The sequence below is a fragment of the Anomaloglossus baeobatrachus genome, chromosome 4 (assembly GCF_048569485.1).
Source record: "Anomaloglossus baeobatrachus isolate aAnoBae1 chromosome 4, aAnoBae1.hap1, whole genome shotgun sequence".
Taxonomy (NCBI): Eukaryota; Metazoa; Chordata; class Amphibia; order Anura; family Aromobatidae; genus Anomaloglossus; species Anomaloglossus baeobatrachus.
In genome coordinates this window covers 391,658,126-391,683,903 of record NC_134356.1, presented here as the reverse complement: position 1 = coordinate 391,683,903, position 25,778 = coordinate 391,658,126, and the positions used below count along the sequence as shown (strand labels likewise).

Sequence of the window (25,778 nt, the reverse complement as noted above, 5' to 3'; positions counted from 1 at the left end):
CACGCAGCAACTGAGGTGAGTAGCGCGATCTGCTGAGGTGTCACTGAGGTTACCCGCTGTCACTGGATCCAGAGGTGGCCGCGATTAACCTCAGTGACACCTCAGCAGATCGCGCTACTCACCTCAGTTGCTGCGTGGAGGTGACCGGAGCGTCGGTGTCTGCTGCAGCTCCTGTCACCTTCATGCTGGAAGCGACGCTGGAGGTCCGTGGATTACGCCGGACATGGAGGGCTTTGTCGGGGTTAATAAATTGGTAATGAGGGAATATGTTTGTGTTTTTTATTTCTAATAAATGATTTTTTCGGTGTGTGTGTTTATTTACTGTAATTTATAGATTAATCATGGAGGGTGTCTCATACACGCCTGACATGATTAATCTAGGATTTAGTGGCAGCTATGGGCTGCCATTAACTCCTTATTACCCCGATTTGCCAACGCACCAGGGTAAATCGGGAAGAGCCGGGTTCAGCCCCAGAACTGTCGCATCTAATGTATGCGGCAATTCTGGGCGGCTGCTGACTGATATTGTTAGGGTGGGGGGCTCGCCATTACGTGGAGCTCCCCATCCTGAGAATACCAGCCTTCAGCCGTATGGCTTTATCTGGCTGGTATTAAAATTGGGGGACACCGCACGCCATTTTTTTAAATTATTTATTTCACTGCACAGTATAGACCCGCCCACCGGCTGCTGTGATTGGGTGCAGTGAGACACCTGTCACTCAGCGTGGGGGGCGTGTCTCACTGCAACCAATCATAGGCGCCTGTGGGCGGGGAAAGCAGGGAATACGAGATTGTTTAATGAGCGGCCGGCTTTTTCACAATAGTAAAAGCCGCCGCAGCAGTGTGAATGCCGTGCAGCGCTGCGCCGGGGAACGGTGAGTATGAGAGAGGGGGGGAAACTGACCGACAGACTGTGAGAGAGGGACAGAGATAGTGACGGACCGACAGAGAGAATAGAGACCGAGAGGGAGAGACCGACTGACAGAGAATAGTGATTGACAGACATTGTGAGACATCACTCGTTTCCAGTGTTTTAGGAAACATGCGAGAAATGTATTTAGAAAATCGGATGTCACTAGGATGGTGTGAGTGCCGTCCCGTGACATCCGATTTTTTTTACACGCTCCCATAGACTTGCATTTGAGAGACTCTCAGTAGAAACTCGCAAAAAAGCAGCATGCTGCGATTTTTTTCTCAGTCCGATTTGGACTGAGAAAAAAATCGCAGATGAGAGCTGAATCATTCACTAACATGTGTCCGATTCCAATGCGAGATTTTCTCGCATTGCTCTACTGCGAGAAACTCGCAAGTGAGAAGCAGCCCTTAGAAAGAATGGAGTGGCATTGCATATGATTTACCACTGCTTCATTCACACAAGCATCTTTACAGCCCTGGTTTCCACAATAGGTGGGGATCCCAGTGTTTGGACCCACATCGATTGGGAAGTTATCCCCTATGCCACTTAGAGGATAACTTCTAACCCTGAGAATTTCCCTTTAAATGGTTAGTTATTAAAACTGTCCAGTTTTACATTAGGTGTACTACAGTTTTGTATGACCTGTTTATTTGCACTGATTTTCATGTAAATGATTTTTTTTTTTCAATCAGGTTCAAAATCAAGAGGAAGAAGAAAAGCCTTCAACATCAAACAACCCAGTGTTGGATCTAGAGCTGGCTGAAGAAAAATTGCCTATGACTCTGTCCAGACAGGAGGTGAGAAACGCCTAGAAATCAGCTGTGAGGCCACACAAAGATTGGCTGTGTTTTCTGTGGTATTTCCAATGGCTTTCAAAAAGTAAATACTCTACAGCCAGCAGTTATCTGATAGCATTTAGTAAATCTCAGTATCTCTACATACAGAGCATTTTAGTTTGTGGAGTTTTGGAGCCAGTGTCATTTTTATCAAATTTTAGCATGCTGAAAATCCAGTTTGTTTAGTTTTCACTCAATAGAACTTTAAAAATTCATGAGTCACTGATTGCACAAACACACAATAATGCTATGTGCGCACGTTGCGTATTTGCATGCAGTTACGCTGCGATCTGCACCGCAGCGTAACTGCATGCGTCCTGCGTCCCCTGCATAATCTATGAAGATTATGCATGAGACGTGTGCACGTGGCGTATTAGAGCGCAGCGCTTCGGCTGCTGCCCGAAGCGCGCGTTCTAAGAAGTGACATGTCACTTCTTTCCTGCGCTCTGCCCGCAGCCCCTGTTCTGTCTATGGGAGGGGTGTTTTTTTTCCTCAGAGCGCATGGAATCGGCTTTTTTTTTCATTATGGACTGTTTCTGCAACGATTTGAAGCGCACGTGTGCTGTTCAAATCGCTGCAGAAATTTCTGCAGTGACAGTACGCAACGTGCGCACATAGCCTAAGGAAAAAAATAATTTTGTGGCATTTCTCGATCAAGTGGCATTGCAGTTGACAAAATTGAATGCAGATGTACTGTGTTTGTACCTAGAGAAATTGGTTAACTGCAACTAAAGTTGGTGCATTTCTGGTGCGTAATATATTGTGTTTTACAAAGTCATTTGAGGTCTTCAAAGGGGCCTCACATTTGGTACAGGGTAAGCCAAACAAAAGCTGGTGTAAATTTAGACAAAAGTTACAGACTCACTAAATCTATAATACAGCATGAGCCACTGGGGTAAATTTGGCGTGTCTACGCTCTACGAGACAGCATTACTGCATCTGCCCCAATGTGCTCCTTTTTAAACCCTCCATATACAGTAGATGCTTGTTGGCCGACGCGGTGATCTCTCCTGACCATCCCATTACACTGAACGTTCACGTGTTTATAAAGATTCTCTTCTGGCAGCAGCTTATCTCTGATACAAATAAAAGGGTTGGGTGTTAAAGTTAAAACTGCCCAACCCTTCTTTTCCCTGACATGTGATTGGCGGTCCCCAAACATTAGACTGTCTGCTGATCCCCCTAGTATCGGTTGGTTTGGCTGTCTTCAGTCCAGTGTTTATGGAGTCTGATGAGTTTAGATGGGAGTTGGAGGATACCACATCTGGGTACACTTATCAGGCATGATATTTGGTGGATATGCTATAAATGTCCACGATGCGACAACCCATATAAAGCATCTCCAACGTAAACTGAACCTTCGCATTGAACTGTGTATACACTATTCATAGGGGCAGCCTTTTTTTTTTTTTTTTTTATATAGCCCTTGAAAGGATACTTGTTATTTGATCTATTTATCTCTAAAAGTACCTGGGTTTCCATATCCCCAATATTGCTCTGAGGGATTAATCGTGGCATGTGCAGAGCATATATTGCTGTGGTTCATCTATGGAGCTAGTAACGGCTCTCCAACAATAACAGTGCGGTTACGATGTCAGCTGGTTACAGTCACTATGGCTGAAAAATCTCCACTTTAATAAGCTGCAGTATTTCCCTTGACTAGTGTATCTGTCACTGTTGAATAAAATATATATGACCTGTGAATTGCAAGTACATTTGCTAACTTGTAAAAGCTCCTAAGATTGTCAGTAATGAAATAGAGGGCAAACGTTAAAAAGTGAAATGAATTATGAAGCTTTATAATGTTTACTTTGTCATCAAACACCATTACAGGCTTTCCAGAGCAATTTGGGTAGTATATCATTACACATTTCTAGGTTTACAATCCATCAGCGCAAGTTTAATTTGGAATTGGCAACAAATAATCGCTGTGCTGCCAATCCTGTAGAAATTGTATTTCTTGTGCTAATATTAGGGATAGTGCAACAAGCATTTCAGATCTTCATAATTACCGAACAATAACCCCAATCCACTACCCTCTTTAGTAGTAATCAGGTTGGATCAGCAATGTTGTAAAATTCTATCAATGAAGTCTAAGGGCTCAAAAATGATTTGTCTTTTGATCTAACGTCGAATTAAGTAAAGGAGTTCCTGATTCTAATGCCATTATATACTCCAAATATGACTAGATGAAATCGATCTATAGCAACCCAGTGATTGAAGAGAAACGTAATTGTTTTAGTTTATTAAACTGGCTTTATAGGCTAGCCCGCTAGTGGGAGAGAATAATGTTTCAACCATCAATTATCACCACCTCGGAATGTCTAGATTGGCAAACTGTGCATCATAAAATAGGGGAGAAGGGGGGAATTACTGTTAAATATGATGTGATCTGTTTCTTTTTGTAAAAATGCTAATTTTATTAACTGGAAAAAAATCCTGAAACATTTCCATCTATTTTGTAAGAAAGATCAATCTTACTAAGCTGTTTATATGGAATAGGAAGCAGAATAAAATGATACCTTGATATCCATGATTCGATGACTTATCTTAGTTTAGAGAAATCCACCTTTTTCTTAATATATAATGAATTATTAGTCTGAGTAGGACAGAGGATGTCCAGAGAATCTGCCTCCAGAGCTTACTTTAATGTTTAGTGACACTTCTGTATGTAAATTGACACCCCTCCCTGCGTATGTGATGTGATGCGTATATGATGTTGGGCTCTGTAGATGAAAACTTGGCATATGCAGTTCCCCTATTCTCATTTCTATACAGTGTTTGCCATTCTACAGGGTGGGCCATTTATATGGATACACCTAAATAAAATGGGAATGGTTCATGATATCAACTTCCTCTTTGTGGCTCATTAGTGTATGGGAGGGGGAGAAACTTTTCAAGATGGGTGGTGACCATGGCGGCCATTTTAGATCCAACTTTATTTTTTTCAATGGGAAGAGGGTCATGTAACACATCAGGCTTATTGAGAATTTCACAAGAGAAACAATGGTGTGCTTGGTTTTAACGTAACTTTATTTGTTCATTAGTTATTTACATTTTTATGACCACTTATAAAATGTGTTCAAAGTGCTGCCCATTCTGTTGGATTGTCAATGCAACCCTCTTCTCCCTCTCGTGGCACACTGATAGCAACACCACAGAAGAAATGCTAGCACAGGCTTCCAGTATCCATTGTGTGAGATACTGCACATCTTGTATCTTCACAGCATAAACAATTGCCTTCAGATGAACCCAAAGATAAAAGTCTAAGGAGGTCAGATCGGCAGACCTTGGTGGCCATTCAACTGGCCCACAATGACCAATTCACTGTCCAGGACACTGTTCATGTAGGAATGCTCGGACCTGGGCCAACTTCCAATTCCAGAAGTTGACATGACCTCATCGGAATCAGAGGTCACTGCAGCCTGGATCACGTGATGGAGGATGAGCAGACAACGATAGCGCCCCTCACAGGCAGAATGGACTACAGAAAGTATTTAGAAAATAACTTCTGTCACAGCTTTACACCAATGTGGCCACTATGCTTTGTAGTGGACCACCTCTTTAAAGTAGTGGACAACTCTTAAGTGTCTGACTTTAAAATGACCATTAATAATAGTTTTACATATAGCTAAAATTACCCTACAGAAAAGGTACATGGATTGTCAAATTTACTGTGAATTTCATTGTTTAGGACTAGTGAGTAGGTATATATACTGTGGACACCGTGATAGGCCCTGATTCAATAAAACTGGCTTTTCATACACGTGGTCAAAATTGTTGGTACCCCTCATTTAATGAAAGAAAAACCCACAACGGTCACAGAAATAACTTGAGTCTGTCAATAGTAATAATAAATTAAAAATCTTTGAAAATGATCAAATGAAAGTCAGACATTGCTTTTCTGCTTCCACAGAATTTTATAAAAAATAAAACCAATGAAATAGGCCTGGACAGAAATGATGGTACCTTAACTTAACCCCTTAAGGACGAAGCCAGTTTTGTCCTTAATGCCCAGGCCATTTTTTGCAATTCTGACCAGTGTCCCTTTATGAGGTTATAACTCTGGAACGCTTCAACAGATCCCGGTGATTCTGACATTGTTTTTTCGTGACATATTGTACTTCATGATAGTTATAAATTTAGAACGATATTTTTTGCTTTTATTTGTGAAAAAATCGGAAATTTGATGAAAATTTTGAAAATTTTGCAATTTTCAAACTTTTAATTTTTATGCCCTTAACCCAGAGAGTTATGTCACACAAAACAGTTAATAAATAACATTTCCCACATGTCTACTTTACATTAGCGCAATTTCTGAAACAAAATGTTTTGGGGTTAGGAAGTTAGAAGGGGTCAAAGTTCATCTGCAATTTCCCATTTTTTCAACAAAATTCACAAAACCATTTTTTAGGGACCACATCACATTTGAAGTGACTTTGAGAGGCCTAAGTGACAGAAAATACCTAAAAGTGACACCATTCTCAAAACAGCACCCCTCAAAGTACTCAAAACCACATCCAAGAAGTTTATTAACCCTTCAGGTGCTTCACAGGAACTAAAGCAAAGTGGAATGAGAAAAGCAAAAAATAAAATTTTACCCAAAATGTTGCTCTACCCCAAATTTATTCACTTTTAGAAGAAATAACACAACAAAATGAACCCCAAAACTTGTTACCCACTTTCTTATGAACGCGCCAATACCCCACATGTGGTCAGAAACCTTTGTTTGGACAAATGGGAGGGCTCGGAACAGAAGGAGCAATATTTGAATTTTGGAAAGCAAATTTGGCTGAAATAGATTGCGGGCACCATGTTGCATTTACATGTCCGCTAAGGTACCTAAACAGCAGAAACCCCTCACAAGTGACACCATTTTGGAAACTAGACCCCTTAAGGCTTCTATCTAGGGGTATAGTGAGCATTTTGGATCCACAAGTACTTCACAGATTTTGATAACGTTACGTTGTCACATTGAAAATTTTCATTTTTTTCTCAAAAATGTTGCTTTAGCATCAATTTTTTCATTTTTTCAAGAGGTAATTCCAAAAATTTGACCCCAATGTTTGTTACCCACTTTTTTATGAGCGCGGTGATACCTCACTTGTGGTCTGAAACCTTTGTTTGGAGAAATGGGAGGGCTTGGAACGGAAGGAGCAATATTTGAATTTTGGAAAGGAAATTTGGCTGAAAAAGATTGCGGGCACCATGTCGCATTTGGAGGACCCCTAAGGTACCTAAACAGCAAAAAAACACCACAAGTGACCCCATATTGGAAACTAGGCCCCTCAAGGAATTTATCTAGATGTTTGGTGAGTACCCTGAACCCCCAGGAGCTTTACAGAAGTTTATAACGTTGAGCCATGAAAATAAAAAAATAAAATTTTACCACAAAATTGTTACTTCAACCAGGTAGCTTTTTTTTTCACAAGGGTAACAGGAAAAAAATCACCATGAAATTTATTGCGCAATTTCTCCTGAGTTTGTTGATATCTTGTATGTGGTGGAAATCAACTGTTTGGGCACACTACAGGGCTCAGAAGAGAAGGAGTGCAATTTGACTGCAAAATTGGCTGGAATCAATAGCGGACGCCATGTTGCATTAGGAGAGCCCCTGAGGTGCCTAAGCAGTGGAGGTCCCCCACAAGTGACCCCATTCTGGAAATAAGACCCCTCAAGGCTTTAATCTAGGTGTATATTGAGCATTTTGAATCCACGAATACTTCACAGAATTTGATAAGCTTAGGTTGCCATATTGAAATTTTCATTTTTTTCACAAAAATGTTGATTTAGCGACACATTTTTCACTTTTTCAAGAGGCAACAACAAAACGTGTACCCCACAGGTTGTTATCTAATTTCTTGTGAGCGCAGGGATACCCCACATGTGGCCAAAAACCTTTGTTTGGATAAATGGGAGGGCTTGGAATGGAAGGAGCACCATTTGAATTTTGGAAAAGTTGAAGTAAATTGCGCGCACCATGTCACATTAGCAGGGCCCCTTGGGTACCTATACATCAGAAACCCCCCACAAGTGACCTCATTTTGGAAACTGGACCCCTCAAGTATTTTATTCAGGAGTATAGTAAACATTTTGAATCCACAGGTACTTCACAAAAATGTTGCTGTAGCAACAAATTTCTCACTGTTAAGGGGGCTTTACACGCTGCGACATCGCTAATGCGGAGTCGTTAGGGTCACGGAATTGGTGACGCACATCCGGCCCCATTAGCGATGTTGCTGCGTGTGACACCGATGAGCGATTTTGCATCGTTGCAAAAACGTGCAAAATCGCTCATCGGTGACATGGGGGTCCATTCTCGATTATCGTTACTGCAGCAGTAACGATGTAGTTCGTCGCTCCTGCGGCAGCACACATCGCTATGTGTGACGCCGCAGGAACGAGGAAGCTCTCCTTACCTGCCTCCCGGCCGCTATGAGGAAGGAAGGAGGTGGGCGGGATGTTCCGGCCACTCATCTCCGCCCTTCCGCTTCTATTGGGCGGCCGCTCAATGACGTCACTGTGACGCCACACGGACCGCCCCCTTAGAAAGGAGGCGGTTCGCCGGTCACAGCGACGTCGCCGGGCAGGTAAGTATGTGTGATGCGTCTGCGCGATGTTGTGCGGCACGGGCAGCGATTTGCCCTTGTCGCACAACAGATGGGGGCGGGTACCCACGCTAGCGATATCGGGACAGATATCGCAGCGTGTAAAGTAGCCTTTAGGCTATGTGGCCATGATCCAGCGACACGGCGTCTAGTACCCAGTGTCAGCCTCCTGCAGAAATGTGAGTGTTGTCCACGGGAGAACGCAGCTGCCCATGCCCACGATTTGGGTTCAGGCTGCTGTGGACTTTAGCTCTATTCTACCTGCAAAGAACACTCATCTCCGCAGCATAAATTGACATGCTGAGGCTCGGGAAGCTGCGCCACAGGTCGATTTATGCTGCGGAGAAAAGAAACAGTAGGCACGGGATTTCTAAAAATCCTGCCACTGTGCTTCTACTGCACAACGCAGCGTTATGGACGCAGGGAAAACACTCTGCGCCCAAAACGTTGCAAACCCTGATTGTGGGCACATAGCCTAAAATGCTACAATGGATGAATGGATAGATGTCAAACATATATAACGTCCCACCCCCCTGCATATTCTAAGCTGGCGCCCTTTAGTGCCTTTCATGTGACACTAAAGGATGCCTAGCCTTGTATTTAGCCCAAAAAAAAAAAAAAATAATTAAAATAAATGACGTGGGGTCCCCCCTATTTTTGATAGCCAGCTAGGGTAAAGCAGACAGCTGTAGCCTGCAAACCACAGCTGACAGCTTCACCTTGGCTGGTGATCAATTTGGAGGGCTCCCCAAGCTGTTTTTTTTTTTTTAATTATTTATAAATAAATAATTAAAAAAAAAAAACAAACGTGGGGTCCCCCCAAATTAGATCACCAGCCAAGGTGAAGCTGACAGCTGGGGTCTGGTATTTTCAGGATGGGAAGAGCCACGGTTATTGGACTCTTCCCAGCCTAAAAATAGCAGGCCGCAGCCGCCCCAGAAGTGGCGCATCCATTAGATGCGCCAATTATGGCGCTTCGCCCCAGCTCATCCCGCGCCCTGGTGCGTTGGCTAACGGGGTAATGAATGGGGTTGATACCAGGTGTGTAATGTCACCTGGCATCAAGCCCAGCAATTAGTTATGTCACGGCGTCTATCAGATACCCGACATAACTAATTGACAGTAATAAAAAAAAAATTGACAACAAAAAAAAATTTATTTGAAAAAACACTCCCCAAAACATTCCCTGATTGACCAATTTATTGAAAAGAAATAAAAAATCCACTGTAATCCATTTGGACGTCCCACGTCGCCTCTGGACCTTCTAGAATATGGGGGACACGTTCAGGGAACGTATCCCCCATTTTCTAGGAGGGCAGACCCTCCATTTGAGGAGAGTGGGTGCAAAGAATCTGCACCCACTCTCCCCGGGTCACAGCTGCAGACTCTGTGCAGCAGCAGCCAGCGTCCTGAACACAGGAAGCTGACAGCTGCGCTCTGCACATGTGACCGGAGTCTGCAGAGAAGGAGCCGGAGGAGGGGGCCACGGGGGATCAGCGCTCCGGTATGTATGACACCGGGGGACACCGGGGGACACCAGGGGGAGGGTAGGGGGGGACCCGGCAGGGCCTAGGGAGCAGGTTTCTGTCGCATGTGTTATGGCACATACGACAGAAACCATAGGAACACTGTAAATGCGGCCGGCGCGCTGCTGTGCTCTCCGATGCGCGCGGCCATCTTGGATTTTCGGGAGGGGGTTGGGGGTCGGGGGGGGCACTTTGGGGATACCGAGGGGACCGGAGGGAACCGGGAAAAAGATTTATCTCCCATCTGGCATGTTTGATCATGCCAGATGGGAGATAAATGATTTTTTACCGGCGCGGTCATTTAATATAACTTGATGATCGGTATACGGTGTATACCGGTCATCAGGTGAGCGGGGGACCGGAAAAACCGGCCCGAATCATGATCTCCAGGGTCTCAGCTACCCCCGGCAGCTGAGACCCCGGAAATTTTCTGACTCTGGGGGGCGCTAGATCCTTTTTTCCGACCGCCGTTTTAAAACGGCAGAAAGGAATAAGTACCCTTTTTTAGTGCCGTTTTAAAACGTAACGCGGTCGTAATGGGGTTAATATTTGGTTGCACAACCTTTTGAGGCAATCACTGCAATAAAACGATTCCTGTAACTGTCAATGAGACTTCTGCACCTCTCGACAGGTATTTTGGCCACTCCTCAAGAGCAAACGGCTCCATTTGTCTCATGTTTATAGGTTGCCTTTTCCAGATTGCATGTTTCAGCTCTTTCCAAAGATGTTCAATAGGATTTAGGTCAGGGCATATAGAAGGCCAATGTTTTCCTCTTAGCCATTCTTGTGTGTTTTGGGTCATTATCCTATTGCAAGCCCATGACCTGCGACTGAGACCAAGCTTTCTGACAATGGGAAGCACATTTCTCTTTAGAATACCTTGATAGTCTTGAGATTTCATTATACCCTACACAGATTCAAGACACCCGGTGTCAGATACGGCAAAGCAGCCCCAGAACATTACAGAGCCTTCTCTGTTTCACATTAGGGACAGTGTTATTTTCTTGATATGCTTCATTTTTCTGTCTGTGAACATAGAGCTGATGTGCCTTGCCAAAAAGTTCCATTATTGTCTCATCTGTCCATAGGACATTCTCCCAGATGCTTTGTGGCTTGTCAACATGTAGTTTGGCAAATTCCAGTGTCTTCTTTTTTTTTTTATGGGTGTTCCTCCCCCTCTCTCCCCCCAACAATGGTGCGCTCCTTGGTCTTCTCCCATGAAGTCCATTTCTGCTCAAACAACGTCAGATGGTGCGATCTGAAACTGAAGTTCCTTCACCATGAAGTTCACCTTTAATCTCTTTAGAAGTTTTTCTGGGCTCTTTTTTTTTTTTTTTTTTTTTACCATTCGTATTATCAGTCTTTTTGATTTGTCATCAATTTTCCTTTTGCAGCCACGTCCAGAGAGGTTGGCTACAGTCCCATGGATCTTAAATTTCTGAATAATATGTGCAACTGTAGTCACAGGAATATCAAGCTCTTTGGAGATGGTCTTATAACCTTTAACATGCTTGTCTATAATTTTCTTTCTAATCTCCTGAGACAACTTTTTCCTTCCCTTCCTCTGGTCCATGTTGGGTGTGGTACACGCCATGTCACCAAACAGCACAGTGAGTATCTGTAGCCCTACATACAGGTCCACTAACTGATTATAAGATTGTAGACACCTGTGATGCTAATTAGTGGACACGCCTTGATTTAACACATCCTTATGTCACATTATTTTTAGGGGTACCATCATTTCTGTCCAGGCCTGTTTTATGATTTTTTTGGTTTGTTTGGTTTTTTTTAATTCTGTGGAAGCATGGTTGAAAAGCAATGTCTGACTTCAATTTGTTCATTTTTATAGATTTTTTTTTTTTTTTATTTATTACTTTTGTCATAATCAAGTTTTTTTCTGTGACCATTGTGAGGTTTTCTTTTATTAAACGAGGGGTACCAACAATTTAGACCATGTGTGTACACCAGTCTCAATGAGGGATGAGCAGGGATAAGATGTGCTGAATTAATTGAGACGCATACCATTTAATGAATATGGTGCATCTGATCAATGACTTGCGCCTCACTAGAAATGTTACTGCATTCCAAAGCATTGTCCCTCTTTTTATGGCCTTCTCTCAGTGGTTGATACATTGTCCTCCTATTTATATTCTCCACTAGTAGAAACGGTCTCCCCTTCCATGTTACATGCCCTCCTCTTTGGCAACAGTGGTGTTCCCCTAACCAATCCTTCTGCTAATATCAGCAGCATTTTTTCTCGTCTTTAGCCTTATTGACACCAGTATCTGTATTCTACCCACCCCTATTCTTTGGCATTGATCTTTCAGTCCTTCCTATCTTTTTTCCCACTAGCAGTTGCAGTCTCCTAAAGCACCACTTCCCACTAGTTGCAACACTTTTTTCCCCTTTCCCACCTCTCCCAAATTGGAAGCTGCATCCCCACCACATAACTGAGTGCAAGGATTAAATGTTAGAAATAACATGGTACTGGAGGTGGGTTGTAGAGCGTTAGGAAACTTCTCCACGCTCCTCTCTTACTTCCTGCTCCATTCTTCACTAGTCCCCCGACTGCTGCTGAACAGCTTCCTGGGAGCAGGACCTGTGCCCTCATGATCATGGCGTATCGGCAGGTCCTTAACTTCTCACCACTGAATAGCACTGATTATTGAAGAGCTGGTATTATTAAAACAAGTCCTGCTTTGTGTTGATGCCCAGCAGTTACAAGGACCTGATTTGTACCAGTCTAGATGCACTCTATTTATTAGCAAGTTGTAAACGGTTAGATTTTTTTGGTGGCAGAACTATAAAGTGTTATACTTTTACATCAAACAGCCCAGAAACCTGACAAACCTTAGAATAAGTCAGTACCCATGTCATAAAGCATTGAAAGGAGACAAGACTCTAAATAGGATAAGTTTGCAATCAGATGCAAAGCGCTTCCCATCAGTATGTAGACTACGTCAATGTTTATACCGTGGAACCTCGTTTAACGAGTAACCCACTTAACGAGAATTTTGCTTAACAAGCAAAGCTTTCTGTAAATTTCTAACTCTATTTACGAGAAAGCTTTGCTGTACGAGCAAAAACCTCACCGCACACACTTCCGGTTCCATACATCCACCGCGCTCTGACCCGCACTTGCAGTCCACACAAACACACACATGTACGCACAAAACACACATGCACGCACATACATACAGTATTATGCTCACCTTACCTTCCGTACCATCGCCGGCCTCATGGTTCTTGTAGTTGTAGTGGTTGTAGTACTGCTACTCAAAGGCAGCGCGCTGGCCAATCAGAGGCAAGCGGCCCTGCCTTTGACGTCAGCGCTCTGGCCGCGGAAGTTCCTCCCTCGTCGTTATGGTAACCCGATACACAGCCCGGCCCCATACCAGAGAACAGCAAGTCCCTGGAGACCGGCAATGGAATGGAAGGTAAGGTGAGCATATAATATGTGCGTGTTTGTGTGTGTGTGGAATGGCACAATAGGGGACCAGGATGGGACATCTAACAAGTTGTGGACCGAATTGTCTGCATTGCAATGATTTCCTATGGGAAATCTTGCTTTGCTGAATGAGTAACTTGGTTTACAAGCACACTCCCAGAACGGATTGCTCTCGTTAAGCAAGGTTCCACTGTAGTTATATACATATGATAGAATTGTATGAATCGTCACTTCATTCCATTTTTCTTAGGGGATGATTTAAATGAAGGACGCACTGAAATTCCACTTGTCAGCCTATGTTCCCTTAGTATAATGAAAAATGTACCGTAATTAATGGATAAATGTGGTACTGTTATAAAGGGACACATTGGTTTATCAGGTCATATCCTAAACTTGTTTGGGTCAGATGTCAGGCTGGTAAATCTGTCTGCAAAGTGCACAAGTATATGCTGTAATGTTCCCAGGGAAATATTTTCATGAATGTTCTTTAGGCGTATGTTTGACAGGTTTATGTCGGGATACCAGACAACAAATGCTTTATGTAAATCGTAAGAGCAGAAGCAAAGAAATTAAACTCCCACTCCTTGTTCCATCCGTCAGCATATTAAAAGTAATGTTTAAAGAGCCTGTATTTCTAGGGAGAGAAGAGAAGCATTGTAACTGCCCCTCTCCTGTCTGAAGCTTTATTTTACCTTCCTAAAAAAAACAAACCAAACAACCCCCAGTGTATTACAAAAGGTAAAATCCCTTCCAAAAATCTGAAACATGCCCTGATACCACCCAGATCTGCATCCCTTTATCTGGATGATGTTCTGAATTTTGTAGTCAAATTTACTGTAATTTGTCACAAAGACAAGGGTGAAGTTGACCCTGATAAACCTGCTACAAATCTGCCACGTCTGAACTTACTGTTATTGTTTGCGAATTGTCTGTTCTTTCATTACTTTCACAACTGTTACTATTTGTAGGTCATAAGGAGGCTGCGAGAGAGAGGCGAGCCCATCAGAGTATTCGGGGAAACCGATTATGACGCATTTCAGCGCTTACGAAAAATAGAAATTCTTGCTCCAGAAGTCAATAAGGTACTTGGTGGAAAAATACCTGTGCAAAGTTCCCGATTGTTTTGGAAAAGATGAATTTGCAATTTGCATTTCCAGGGATTAAGAAATGATCTGAAAGCTGCATTGGATAAGATTGACCAGCAGTATCTTAATGAGCTGGTGGCTGGTCAAGAACAAGCAGAAGATGATACACAGAATGACCTAAAAGTTCATGAGGAAAACACCACAATAGAGGAACTTGAGGTGTGTATTTTGACTTTGCTAGTATATTATCACTTTTATTTTTTGTTAGAACTAAATTGAGTGTTCAAAAGTAACCCTGAAGAGTTCACATCACATAATTACAATTAAACTTCAATGAAGAACAGGACAGGACAATTAGGGGGGGGGGGAGAAAGAACCATGTCAATTCAGTAGTATATTATCAATTTAAAGGGGTTGTCCCCTACTTGGATAACCCCTTCTCATTCAGAGATTTGCCCCCCTGAAAGTAAAAACACACTCTCCTATGGTGTTGGCACTCGCTGTACGAGGCCCATGTGATATTATTCCATCGTACGAGCCCTGAACCTGATCAGCCTGGCTTCACTTTCCCTGCCTTCAGGACGAATCGAACATCAAGAAGATGTCAGAGCTGCATCTGGCTGGTGGGAGAAAAAAACTGATTTTTGTGATATATTATAAAGTTTCTTATGATTACGTGCACTATTGATTTATGAAAAATAAATCATAAAATGAAAGTTTCAATTTGGAGAGTAAAGGCCCCGTCACACACGGAGAGAAATCTTTGGCAGATCTGTGGTTGCAGTGAAATCATGGACATATTGTTCCATTTGTACACAGCCACAAACCTGGCACTGATTGTCCACACTTTCACTGCAACCACAGATCTGCCGCAGATTTATCTGTGTGACAGGGCCTTAAGGCCTAAGCCACACGGCATGAAAATCTGTGCGAGTGGAGTGCGATAAAAAAATCGCATTCCACTCGGACCAATATTAGCCTGTGTGCCAGCACCCATGAGCGATTTATTTTCTTAGCCCTAATCGACCCGAGAAAACAATCACAGTATGCTGCGAGTGTAATGCGATCCTGTTTTCTCTCGCACCCATTCAAGTCTATGGGGCGAGAAAAAAATCGCACTGCACTCGTGGTACACCAGAATACCGTGAGGTCAAGGCGAGAATGGCAATAGCCGGCTACGGAGGAGAGAGGGAGATGAATCCCTCCCTCCCCTTCGCAGCGCTGGCCCAGCCGGCCCCCCGCAGCTGATGTCCACTCTCATAATCTGATCTCAGTCGCAGGGACACTCGCATGACACTCTGCTCTGCCGTACTGCCAGTGTGAGCCGAGTGTTATGTGAGGGGATCGCAGTAATCCCTGTGTGGCCCCGGCCTAACAGTCGTATTCATTTTTAATTAACTCAAGAGTACACGTATCTTATCAGACAAATCTGCTTATTTTTCTCTACCAAAATCAATCATTCATTATCAAAATGCTCTTGTCCTAAATTTGAGTCTATGCTCAACTCTCATATGATTTGATTTTAGCTTAGATGCATATTCAAGAGAGGAGAGAGGGACTGGAGACTAAGCCTATAGGTTGCTGGCTTTCCGGGTTGAGACCGGAACAATATTAAGTACATTGCAGTGTACCAAATATATGCAAGCTGCAGAATAAAAAAACTGTGTAAAAATGTTCAAACCCTTGGAGACCTGCCCCGTACATAATAATACTGTGCATATTACAAGCATGCCCGACAAAGTGGACTATGGAATACTGCTGTTAGCAGTGATTCGCACGTCAATGTAGGGGATTTGCCGTCTCATATCTATTTATGCGGTTAAAGGTATTCTCTAATCTACTTTGTTAGGCTGTTTTATTTTTATGGAGAGTCATTAACCCCTTCACCCCCGGCCACTAAAGCACCCTAATGACCGGGCCATTTTTTGCAATTCTGACCAGTGTCACTTTGACAGGTTATAACTCTGGAACGCTTCAACGGATCCTGGCGATTTTGACATTGTTTTTTCGTGACATATTGTACTTCATGTCAGTGGTAAATTTAGGCCGATATTTTTTGCGTTAATTTGTGAAAAGTTAGGAAATTTTGTGATAATTTTGAAAATGTATGCCTATATATCTGAGAGATATGTCACACAAAATAGTTACTAAATAAAATTTCCCACTTGCCTACTTTACATCAGCGCAATTTTCGAACCAAATTTTTTTTTTTCGTTAGAAGGGGTCAAAGTTCATCAGCAATTTCTAATTTTTTCAACAAAATTTACAAAAGAATTTTTTTTTTTAGGGACCACATCGCATTTGAGGTGACTTTGAGAGGCCGAGGTGACAGAAAATACCCAAAAGTGACCCCATTCTAAAATCTGCACCCCCTCACTCTGCTCAAAACTACATCCAAGAAGTTTTTTTTCACCCTTTAGGTGCTTCACAGCAACCAAAGCAATGTGGAAGGAAAAAATGAAAATTTTACTTTTTAAAACAAAAATGTTACTTAAGCCATAAAATTTTCATTTTCACAAGGGAGAAAAGAGAAACGGCACACTACAATTTATTGTGCATTTTCTCCTGAGTACGCTGATACCTCATATGTGGAAGAAATCAATTGTTTGGGCGCACGGCAGAGTTCGAAAGGGAAGGAGCACCATTTGAATTTTTGAACACAAAATTAGCTGCACTCATTAGCGGACGCCATGTCGGGTTTGAAGACCCCCTGAGGTGCCTAAACAGTGGAGCTACCCCACAAGTGACCCTATTTTGGAAACTAGAGCCCTCAAATAATTTTTCTAGATGTTTGGTAAGCACTTTGAATCCCTGGGGGCTTCACAGAAGTTTATAACGTTGAGCCGTGAAAAGAAAAATTTATTTTTTTTACCACTAAACTGTTGCTTCAACTAGATAGCTTTTTCTTTGTCGCTCCATTGGGAGACCCAGACAATTGGGTGTATAGCTTCTGCCTCTGGAGGCCACACAAAGTATTACACTTTTAAAAAAGTGTAACCCCTCCCCTCTGCCTATACACCCTCCCGTGGATCACGGGTTCCTCAGTTTTATGCTTTTGTGTGGAAGGAGGCACACATCCACTCATGCATTCTCATACATAGTTATGACGGATGGAAGAAAAGAGGACCCCGATGGGGTCCCCGGCATGTTCCCTTCTCACCCCACTATGTCGGCGGTGTTGTTAAGGTTGAGGTACCCATTGCGGGTACAAAGGCTGGAGCCACATGCCGTCTCCTTCACCATCCCTTATGCGGCTCTGGGAGAAGTGGGATCCTAAGCGGTCATCCACGTGCTGGGACCGTGCTCCATCCGCAGCCCCTGGTGGAACCTGCCGGACCGGAGCATCTTCACTTCCAGGGACCGGGCCCTCCAACTGGAAGGTACTCTGTGTCCCCATGTGTGGACTGTACAGGGAGGGAGGTCGCTCCTTCTCCCCGGAAGCCGCGGTAGTTCCGTCCGCAGTTTTTTTCGGCGGACTTCCGCGCCGACCGTGCCTACTTGCCGGGCACGGCCTTGAATTTAGTCCCCGGCTTCGCCGCGGCCTAGTCGAGCAAAATCCCGCATGTCTCCCCCCACCCTCATTGACCACTTGGGGACTCCAGATTCCCGCTCTTTGCTGGCGCCGCCCTCGGCTCCACACCCCCCCTGAGAGCTCCGGCAGCCATTTTTAGCATTCTGCCGGTGGATGCTACTCAGCGGCAAAGCTCTGCAGCTCTGGGGGATCCAAGACAGGGAATCTGGAGGACACACTCCGCTCGTTAGCGGTTAGTAAGCCACACCGGTCACCCGGTGTTGGTCCCCCTAGGCTGCCGGGATATATATAGATATATATATCTGTTCGGAAAGGTTGTATACCCTTTTCCCATATACCCTCAGTGGTCACTCTCCTAAGAGACTACAGCATGTCGTCCACAAGGCGCAAAGCTACTAAGGCACAGACTTTTTTCGCGGCCTGTACCTCTTGTGGGGCTATGTTGCCTGCGGGATCCACCTACCCCCACTGTGATCAATGCTCGACTCCTGCCATGCTTGCTCAGCCGGAGCCTCGGGCACTTGTGGGCCCCTCGGCTCATGTAGATCCCCCGGCTCCCCCTGAGCAGTCTGCAGGGACAGAGTCACCGTCGTTGGCCTCTTTCGCTGCGACACTCTCCCAGTCACTTTCTCAATCCATTGCACAGTCTATGGACAAATGGTCATCTAAGCTCCTTGAGGCTTTGCAGTCCAGACCGGGCCCTTCACAGGCCCCGGCCCCTGTTAGTTTGTCTCCTCCAGGCCCCTCTCGGTCCGCGCCGCAGCGCGCTCCCAGGATAGCCTCTAGGTCCCAGGCGGAGGACTCCTGCCCGGATCGCAGCCCCAGGCCGGCTAAGCGGCCTCGCTGGGACTCTTCCCCGGCCTCCTCACGCTGCTCTGGATCCCAGCTTGATGACTCAGGAAGACGAGGCGGACGTGGGAACTCAGGTCTCTGACCCTGACTTCACCCTTAACCTTGATGCCCCTGAGGGGGACGCCTTGGTAAATGATCTTATCTTGTCCATCAACCAGGTGCTGGATCTCTCACCCCCACCTCCTCCTGCAGAGGAGCCGGCTTCTCAGCAGGGGAAACACCAATTTCGATTCCCCAAACGTACGCGCAATACGTTTTTTGATCACTCTAACTTCAGGGACGCTGTCCAGAAGCCCAGAGCGGTCCCGGACAAGCGCTTTGCTAAATGGCACACTGACACGCGTTACCCCTTTTCACCTGGAGTCGTTAAGGGCTGGGCACACTCTCCCAAGGTGGATCCTCCAGTCTCTAGATTGGCTGCTAGGTCCGTTGTGTCTGTTGCCGATGGCGCATCCCTGAAGGATGCCACTGACAGACAGACAGAGCTCTTGGTGAAGTCTATTTATGAGGCCACGGGCGCATCTTTTGCCCCGGTCTTTGCGGCCGTGTGGGCTCTCCAAGCAATCTCGGCATGTCTGACTGAGATTAATGCCGTCACGCGGAATTCTGCTCCGCAGGTTTCTTCCTTGACCTCTCAGGCATCAGCATTTTCGTCCTACGCCATAAACGCCGTCCTGGACTCCGCTAGCCGTACGGCTGTGGCATCCGCTAACTCCGTGGCAGTCCGCAGGGCCATGTGGCTGCGCGAATGGAAAGCAGACTCTGCTTCCAAAAGGTTCTTAACTGGTTTGCCTTTTTCTGGCGACCATTTGTTTGGCGAACGGTTGGATGAGATTATTAAGGAATCCTCGGGAAAGGACTCCTCCTTACCCCAGTCCAAACCTCAGAGACCTCGGCAGAGAAAAATCCAATCGAGGTTTCGGTCCTTTCGTCCCTCCGCCAAGACCCAATCCTCGTCGTCCAACCGGCCGGAGAAAGGCCAAAGGAACTCCTATGCGTGGCTGTCCAAGTCACGCCCCCAAAAGGCCGCGGGAGGCACTGCCTCCAAGACGGCCTCCACATGACTCTCGGCCTCATCTAACCACATCCTCGGTCGGTGGCAGGCTCTCCCGCTTTGGCGACGCCTGGTGGCCACACGTTCAAGACCGATGGGTGAGAGACATTCTGTCTCATGGTTACAGGATAGAGTTCAACTCTCGTCCTGCAGCTCGTTTCTTCCAAACCTCCCCACCCCCCGCACAGGCCGACACACTTTTTCAGGCAGTGGACGCTCTAAAGATAGAGGGAGTTGTGATTCCCGTTCCCCTTCAGGAACGTGGTCGCGGATTTTACTCCCACTTGTTCGTGGTGCCAAAAAAGGACGGGTCATTCCGTCCCGTTCTGGACCTCAAGCTGCTCAACAGACATGTGAGAACCAGACGGTTTCGGATGGAATCTCTCCGCTCGGTCATCGCCTCGATGTCACAAGGAGACTTCCTAGCATCGATCGACATCAAAGATGCTTATCTCCATGTGCCGATCGCACCCGAACATCAACGTTTCCTGCGTTTCGCCATCGGGGACGAACACCTCCAGTTCGTGGCATTGCCTTTCGGCCTGGCGACAGCCCCACGGGTTTTCACCAAAGTCATGGCATCCGTCGTGGCGGTCCTGCACTCTCAGGGCCACTCGGTGATCCCTTACTTGGTCGATCTCCTAGTCAGGGCCCCTTCTCTGGTGGCGTGTCAACAAAGTCTTACCGTCACTCTGGCGACTCTCCAGCAGTTCGGATGGATCATCAATTTCCCGAAATCCAAGTTGACGCCGACCCAATCACTGACTTACCTCGGGATGGAATTTCATACCCAGCCAGCGTTAGTCATGCTACCGCGGGACAAACAGCTTTCTCTGCAGGCGGGGGTGCAGTCTCTTCTTCGGAGTCAGTCACACCCCTTAAGGCGCCTCATGCACTTCCTGGGGAAGATGGTTGCAGCTATGGAGGCAGTGCCGTTCGCGCAATTCCATCTACGGCCACTCCAATGGGACATTCTTCGCAAATGGGACAAGAGTGCTGCTTCCCTCGACAAGAACATCTCTTTCCCTCGCAACCAAAACATCACTTCAGTGGTGGCTCCTACCCACATCTCTGGTCCGGGGAAAATCCTTCCTACCCCCAACCTGGGCCGTGGTCACCACGGACGCGAGCCTGTCAGGTTGGGGAGCGTTTTTTCTCCACCACAGGGCTCAAGGAACCTGGACTCCAATAGAATCGTCCCTTCAGATCAATATCCTGGAGATAAGGGCAGTATATCTAGCCCTATTGGCTTTCCATCGGTGGCTGGAGGGCAGGCAGATCCGAATCCAGTCGGACAACGCCACTGCCGTCGCCTACATCAACCACCAAGGCGGCACTCGCAGTCGTCAAGCCTTCCAGGAAGTCCGGCGGATTCTGCAGTGGGTGGAAGACACAGACTCCACCATCTCCGCAGTTCACATCCCGGGCGTAGAAAACTGGGAAGCAGATTTTCTCAGTCGTCAGGGCATGGACGCGGGGGAATGGTCTCTTCACCCAGACGTGTTTCGAGAGATCTGTCGCCGCTGGGAAACGCCGGACATCGATCTCATGGCGTCACGACACAACATCAAGGTCCCGGCCTTCATGGCACGGTCTCAGGATCATAGAGCTCTGGCAGCGGACGCTTTGGTCCAGGATTGGTCGCAGTTTCGACTGCCATACGTGTTTCCCCCTCTGGCGATGCTGCCCAGGGTACTACGCAAGATCCGGTCCGAATGCCGTCGCACCATTCTCGTCGCTCCAGACTGGCCGAGGCGGTCGTGGTATCCGGATCTGTGGCATCTCACGGTGGGTCAACCGTGGGCACTTCCAGACCGCCCAGACTTGCTGTCACAAGGTCCGTTTTTCCATCTGAATTCTGTGGCTCTCAACCTGACTGCGTGGCCATTGAGTCCTGGCTCCTAGCGTCTTCAGGGTTATCTCAGGATGTCATTGCCACCATGAGACAAGCCAGGAAGCCAACGTCCCCCAAAATCTATTACAGGTCTTAGCAACTTTTCTTATCCTGGTGCTCTGATAACGGTTTGTCTCCATGGCCGTTTGCTTTACCCACATTTCTTTCATTCCTACAATCTGGAATGGACAATGGTTTGTCCCTCGGCTCTCTCAAGGGCCAAGTGTCGGCGCTCTCCGTGTTTTTTCAAACGCGTCTAGCCAGGCTTCCGCAGGTCCGCACGTTCCTGCAGGGGGTTTGCCACATGGTTCAACCTTACAAACGTCCATTGGAACCTTGGGATCTTAACAGGGTCCTGACGGCTCTTCAAAAGCCGCCTTTTGAGCCGCTGCGGGATGTCTCTCTCTCCCGTCTTTCTCAGAAGGTGGCCTTCCTGGTGGCAGTCACATCACTTCGCAGAGTGTCTGAGCTTGCAGCGCTGTCATGCAAAGCTCCCTTCCTGGTTTTCCACCAGGGTAAGGTGGTTCTGCGTCCTGTCCCGGAATTTCTCCCTAAGGTGGTATCCCCTTTTCATCTAAATCAGGATATCTCCTTGCCTTCCTTTTGCCCTAATCCAATTCACCAGTGTGAAAAGGATTTGCACTCTTTGGTTCTAGTGAGAGCACTCCGGGTCTACGTGTCTCGCACGGCGCCCCTGCGCCGTTCAGACGCGCTCTTTGTCCTTGTCGCTGGCCAGCGTAAGGGATCTCAGGCCTCAAAGTCAACCTTGGCTCGGTGGATCAAGGAACCGATTCTCGAGGCCTACCGTACTTCTGGGCTTCCGCTCCCTTCAGGGTTGAAAGCCCATTCGACCAGAGCCGTAGGTGCGTCCTGGGCATTGCGGCACCGGGCGACGGCTCAGCAGGTGTGTCAGGCGGCTACGTGGTCTAGTCTGCACACTTTCACGAAGCACTATCAAGTGCATGCCTATGCTTCGGCAGACGCCAGTCTAGGTAGGCGAGTCCTCCAGGCGGCGGTTGCCCACCTGTAAGAGGGGGCCGTTTTCGGCTCTTTTTATTGAGGTATTGCTTTACCCACCCAGGGACTGCTCTTGGACGTCCCAATTGTCTGGGTCTCCCAATGGAGCGACAAAGAAAAAGGGAATTTTGTTTACTTACCGTAAATTCCTTTTCTTCTAGCTCCTATTGGGAGACCCAGCACCCGCCCCTGTGCCCTTCGGGCTGGTTGTTTTTTTGTGTACACATGTTGTTGATGTTGATTTGTTCTTTGGGTTCATGGTCTTCAGTTCTCCGAACATCCTTCGGATTGAATTTACCCTAGACCAATTTATAAGTTTCCTCCTTCCTGCTTTTGCACCAAAACTGAGGAGCCCGTGATCCACGGGAGGGTGTATAGGCAGAGGGGAGGGGTTACACTTTTTTAAAAGTGTAATACTTTGTGTGGCCTCCAGAGGCAGAAGCTATACACCCAATTGTCTGGGTCTCCCAATAGGAGCTAGAAGAAAAGGAATTTACGGTAAGTAAACAAAATTCCCTTTTTTTTCACAAGGGTATCAGTAAAAAATGCACCAGAAAATGTATTGTGCATTTTCTCCTGAGTACGCAGATACCTCATATGTGGTGGAAATGTTTGGGCACACTGCAGGGCTCTGAAGGCAAAGAGCGCTATTTGAATTTTTGAGTGCAAAATAAGCTGCACTCATTAGCGGACGCCATGTCGGGTTTGAAGACCCCATGAGGTACCTAAACAATGGAGCTCCCCCAAAAGTGACCTCATTTTGGAAACTAGAGCCCTCAAATAATTTTCTAGATGTTTGGTGTGCCCTTTGAACACCTGGGGGCTTCACAGACGTTTATAACGTTGAGCCGTGAAAAGAAAAAAATAAAATTTTTATCACTAAACTGTTGCTTCAACTAGGTAGCTTTTTTTTCACAAGGGTATCAGGAAAAAGTGTACCATAAAACGTATTGTGCAATTTCTCCTGAGTACGACGATACCTCATATGTGGTGGAAAGTAATTGTTTGGGCGCATGGCGGGGCTCAGAAGAGAAGGCGCACCATTTGACAGCAGCAAAATTGGTTGGAATCATTAGCGGACGCCATGTCACGTTTGGAGACCCCCTATGGTGCCTAAACAGTGGAGCTCCCCCACAAGTGACCCCATTTTGGAAACTAGACCTCTCAAGGAATTTTATCTAGATGTTTGGTGAGCCCCTTGCACCCCCAGGGGCTCCACAGAAGTTAACGTTGAACTGTGAAAACATTTTTTATTTTATTTTATTTTTTTTTTACTCAAAATTTTTGCATCAACCAGGTAGCTTTTTTTTTTTTTTTTTACAACGGTATCAGGAAAAAATGCACCATAAAACGTATCGTGCCAATTTTTCCTGATTATGCAGATACCTCATATGTGGTGGAAAGTAATTGTTTGGGCGCATGGTGGGGCTCAGAAGAGAAGGAACGCCATTTGACTTGTTAAACGCACAGGCGCCGTGCACTGATCGGCCGCTGCAGGACGTACGTTCGGATGAGATATAAAAAGCGTCGGGGACACGGAAAAAAAGAAAGTCACGCCAAAAATTGAGCAGGGATGCAGATCCGGTTATGTGCATCCCTGATCAGCGCTCGGCGGGACACATGGACAGATGTGATACAAAAAGCGTCGTGGATACGGAAAAAAGTCACGCCAAAAAGTGAGCAGGGATGCAGATCCGTTACCTGATCAGCGCTCAGCGGGACACACGTACACATGCGATACGGAAAAAAGTCACGCCAAAAATTGAGCAGGGATGCACATCCGTTATCTGCATCCCTGATCAGCGCTCGGCGGGACGCACGGACAGATGCGATACAAAACGCGTTGGGGATACGGGAAAAAAAGTCACGCCAAAAATTGAGCAGGGATGCACATCCGTTATCTGCATCCGTGACCAGTGCTCGGCGGGATGCACGGACAGATGAGGTGTAAAAATGGACAGGATACAGGGGAAAAAAAAAAGTTATACTCACAGTACCCAGAGGATTAGCAGGAGGATCACTTACCAGAAGAACTGCAGGAGGAACAGAAGGCAAGCGAGATAGACAGCTGTACAGGAGCAGCAGGCAGGACGTTGGACAGGTCAGTAGAAGACCCAGGAAGAAGGACCCAGAGATGGAGGCAGATGTGATCGGGCCAGTGAAGACCTCGGACGACCCGGTGAAGGCAGGTAAGACGACGTCAAGGGGAGGGGGAGAGCAGAGGGGTATACCGGAGAAGCAAAAAAGGAAGGAAGCAGAATAGAGATGACAGAGGAGGCAGGCAGATCGCACGGGGAGCAGATCGGGATGTCGGGGGGCAGATCGGGGCGTGGGGGGGCAGATCGCGGGGGGCAGGGGCCATAACGGGAGTGCGCTCGGGCTGCAAATGGAGCGGAATACTCACGTGGAGCAGGAGCAGAAGCGGTGACATCAGCGGCCGCGGCGGCGTGGTACCACAAGTACCAGCCAGTGCACGCTTCAGACATGTTGGGGGAGGCTCCCCAGACCAGCACAGGCCTGGGGAGGGCGGCCACCTGCAGATCAGACCGCCCCACTGCACACTGATTGGAGCGACTGCACGTCATAGCACGATCGCTCCAATCAGTGCTGCAGGGGCTGGGGGCGGCATGTTTGAGATCCACCTATGATGTGCTGTAGCTGCTACGGCATCTCATAGCTGGATCTCACAGTATCACACTAATTCTGGCATTATTTTTGCCGAAATCGGTGCAAACGTTTTATGGTGCATTTTTTCCTGATTACCGTTGTAAAAAAAAAAAAAAAAAGCTACCTGGTTGATGCAAAAATTTTTTGGTTAAAAAAAAAAAAAATGTTCACGGTTCAACGTTATCAACTTCTGTGGAGCCCCTGGGGGTGCAAGGGGCTCACCAAACATCTAGATAAATTCCTTGAGGGGTCTAGTTTCCAAAATGGGGTCACTTGTGGGGGAGCTCCACTGTTTAGGCACCATAGGGGGTCTCCAAACGTGACATGGCGTCCGCTAATGATT

The 25,778-nt window shown here is 46.3% G+C and overlaps 1 protein-coding gene across 3 annotated transcripts in view; it reads left to right on the top strand.

Annotated features, from left to right (window-relative positions):
- PRPF18 (pre-mRNA processing factor 18) overlaps positions 1-25,778 on the top strand; it is a 78,113-nt gene that overhangs the window by 23,780 nt on the left and 28,555 nt on the right. For all 3 annotated transcript variants that reach the window (XM_075342585.1, XM_075342584.1, XM_075342583.1), the window contains 3 exons: positions 1,609-1,713; positions 14,303-14,416; positions 14,492-14,638. In XM_075342585.1, the coding sequence (XP_075198700.1) occupies positions 1,609-1,713; positions 14,303-14,416; positions 14,492-14,638 (366 nt within the window). The remainder of the gene's footprint in view (positions 1-1,608; positions 1,714-14,302; positions 14,417-14,491; positions 14,639-25,778) is intronic.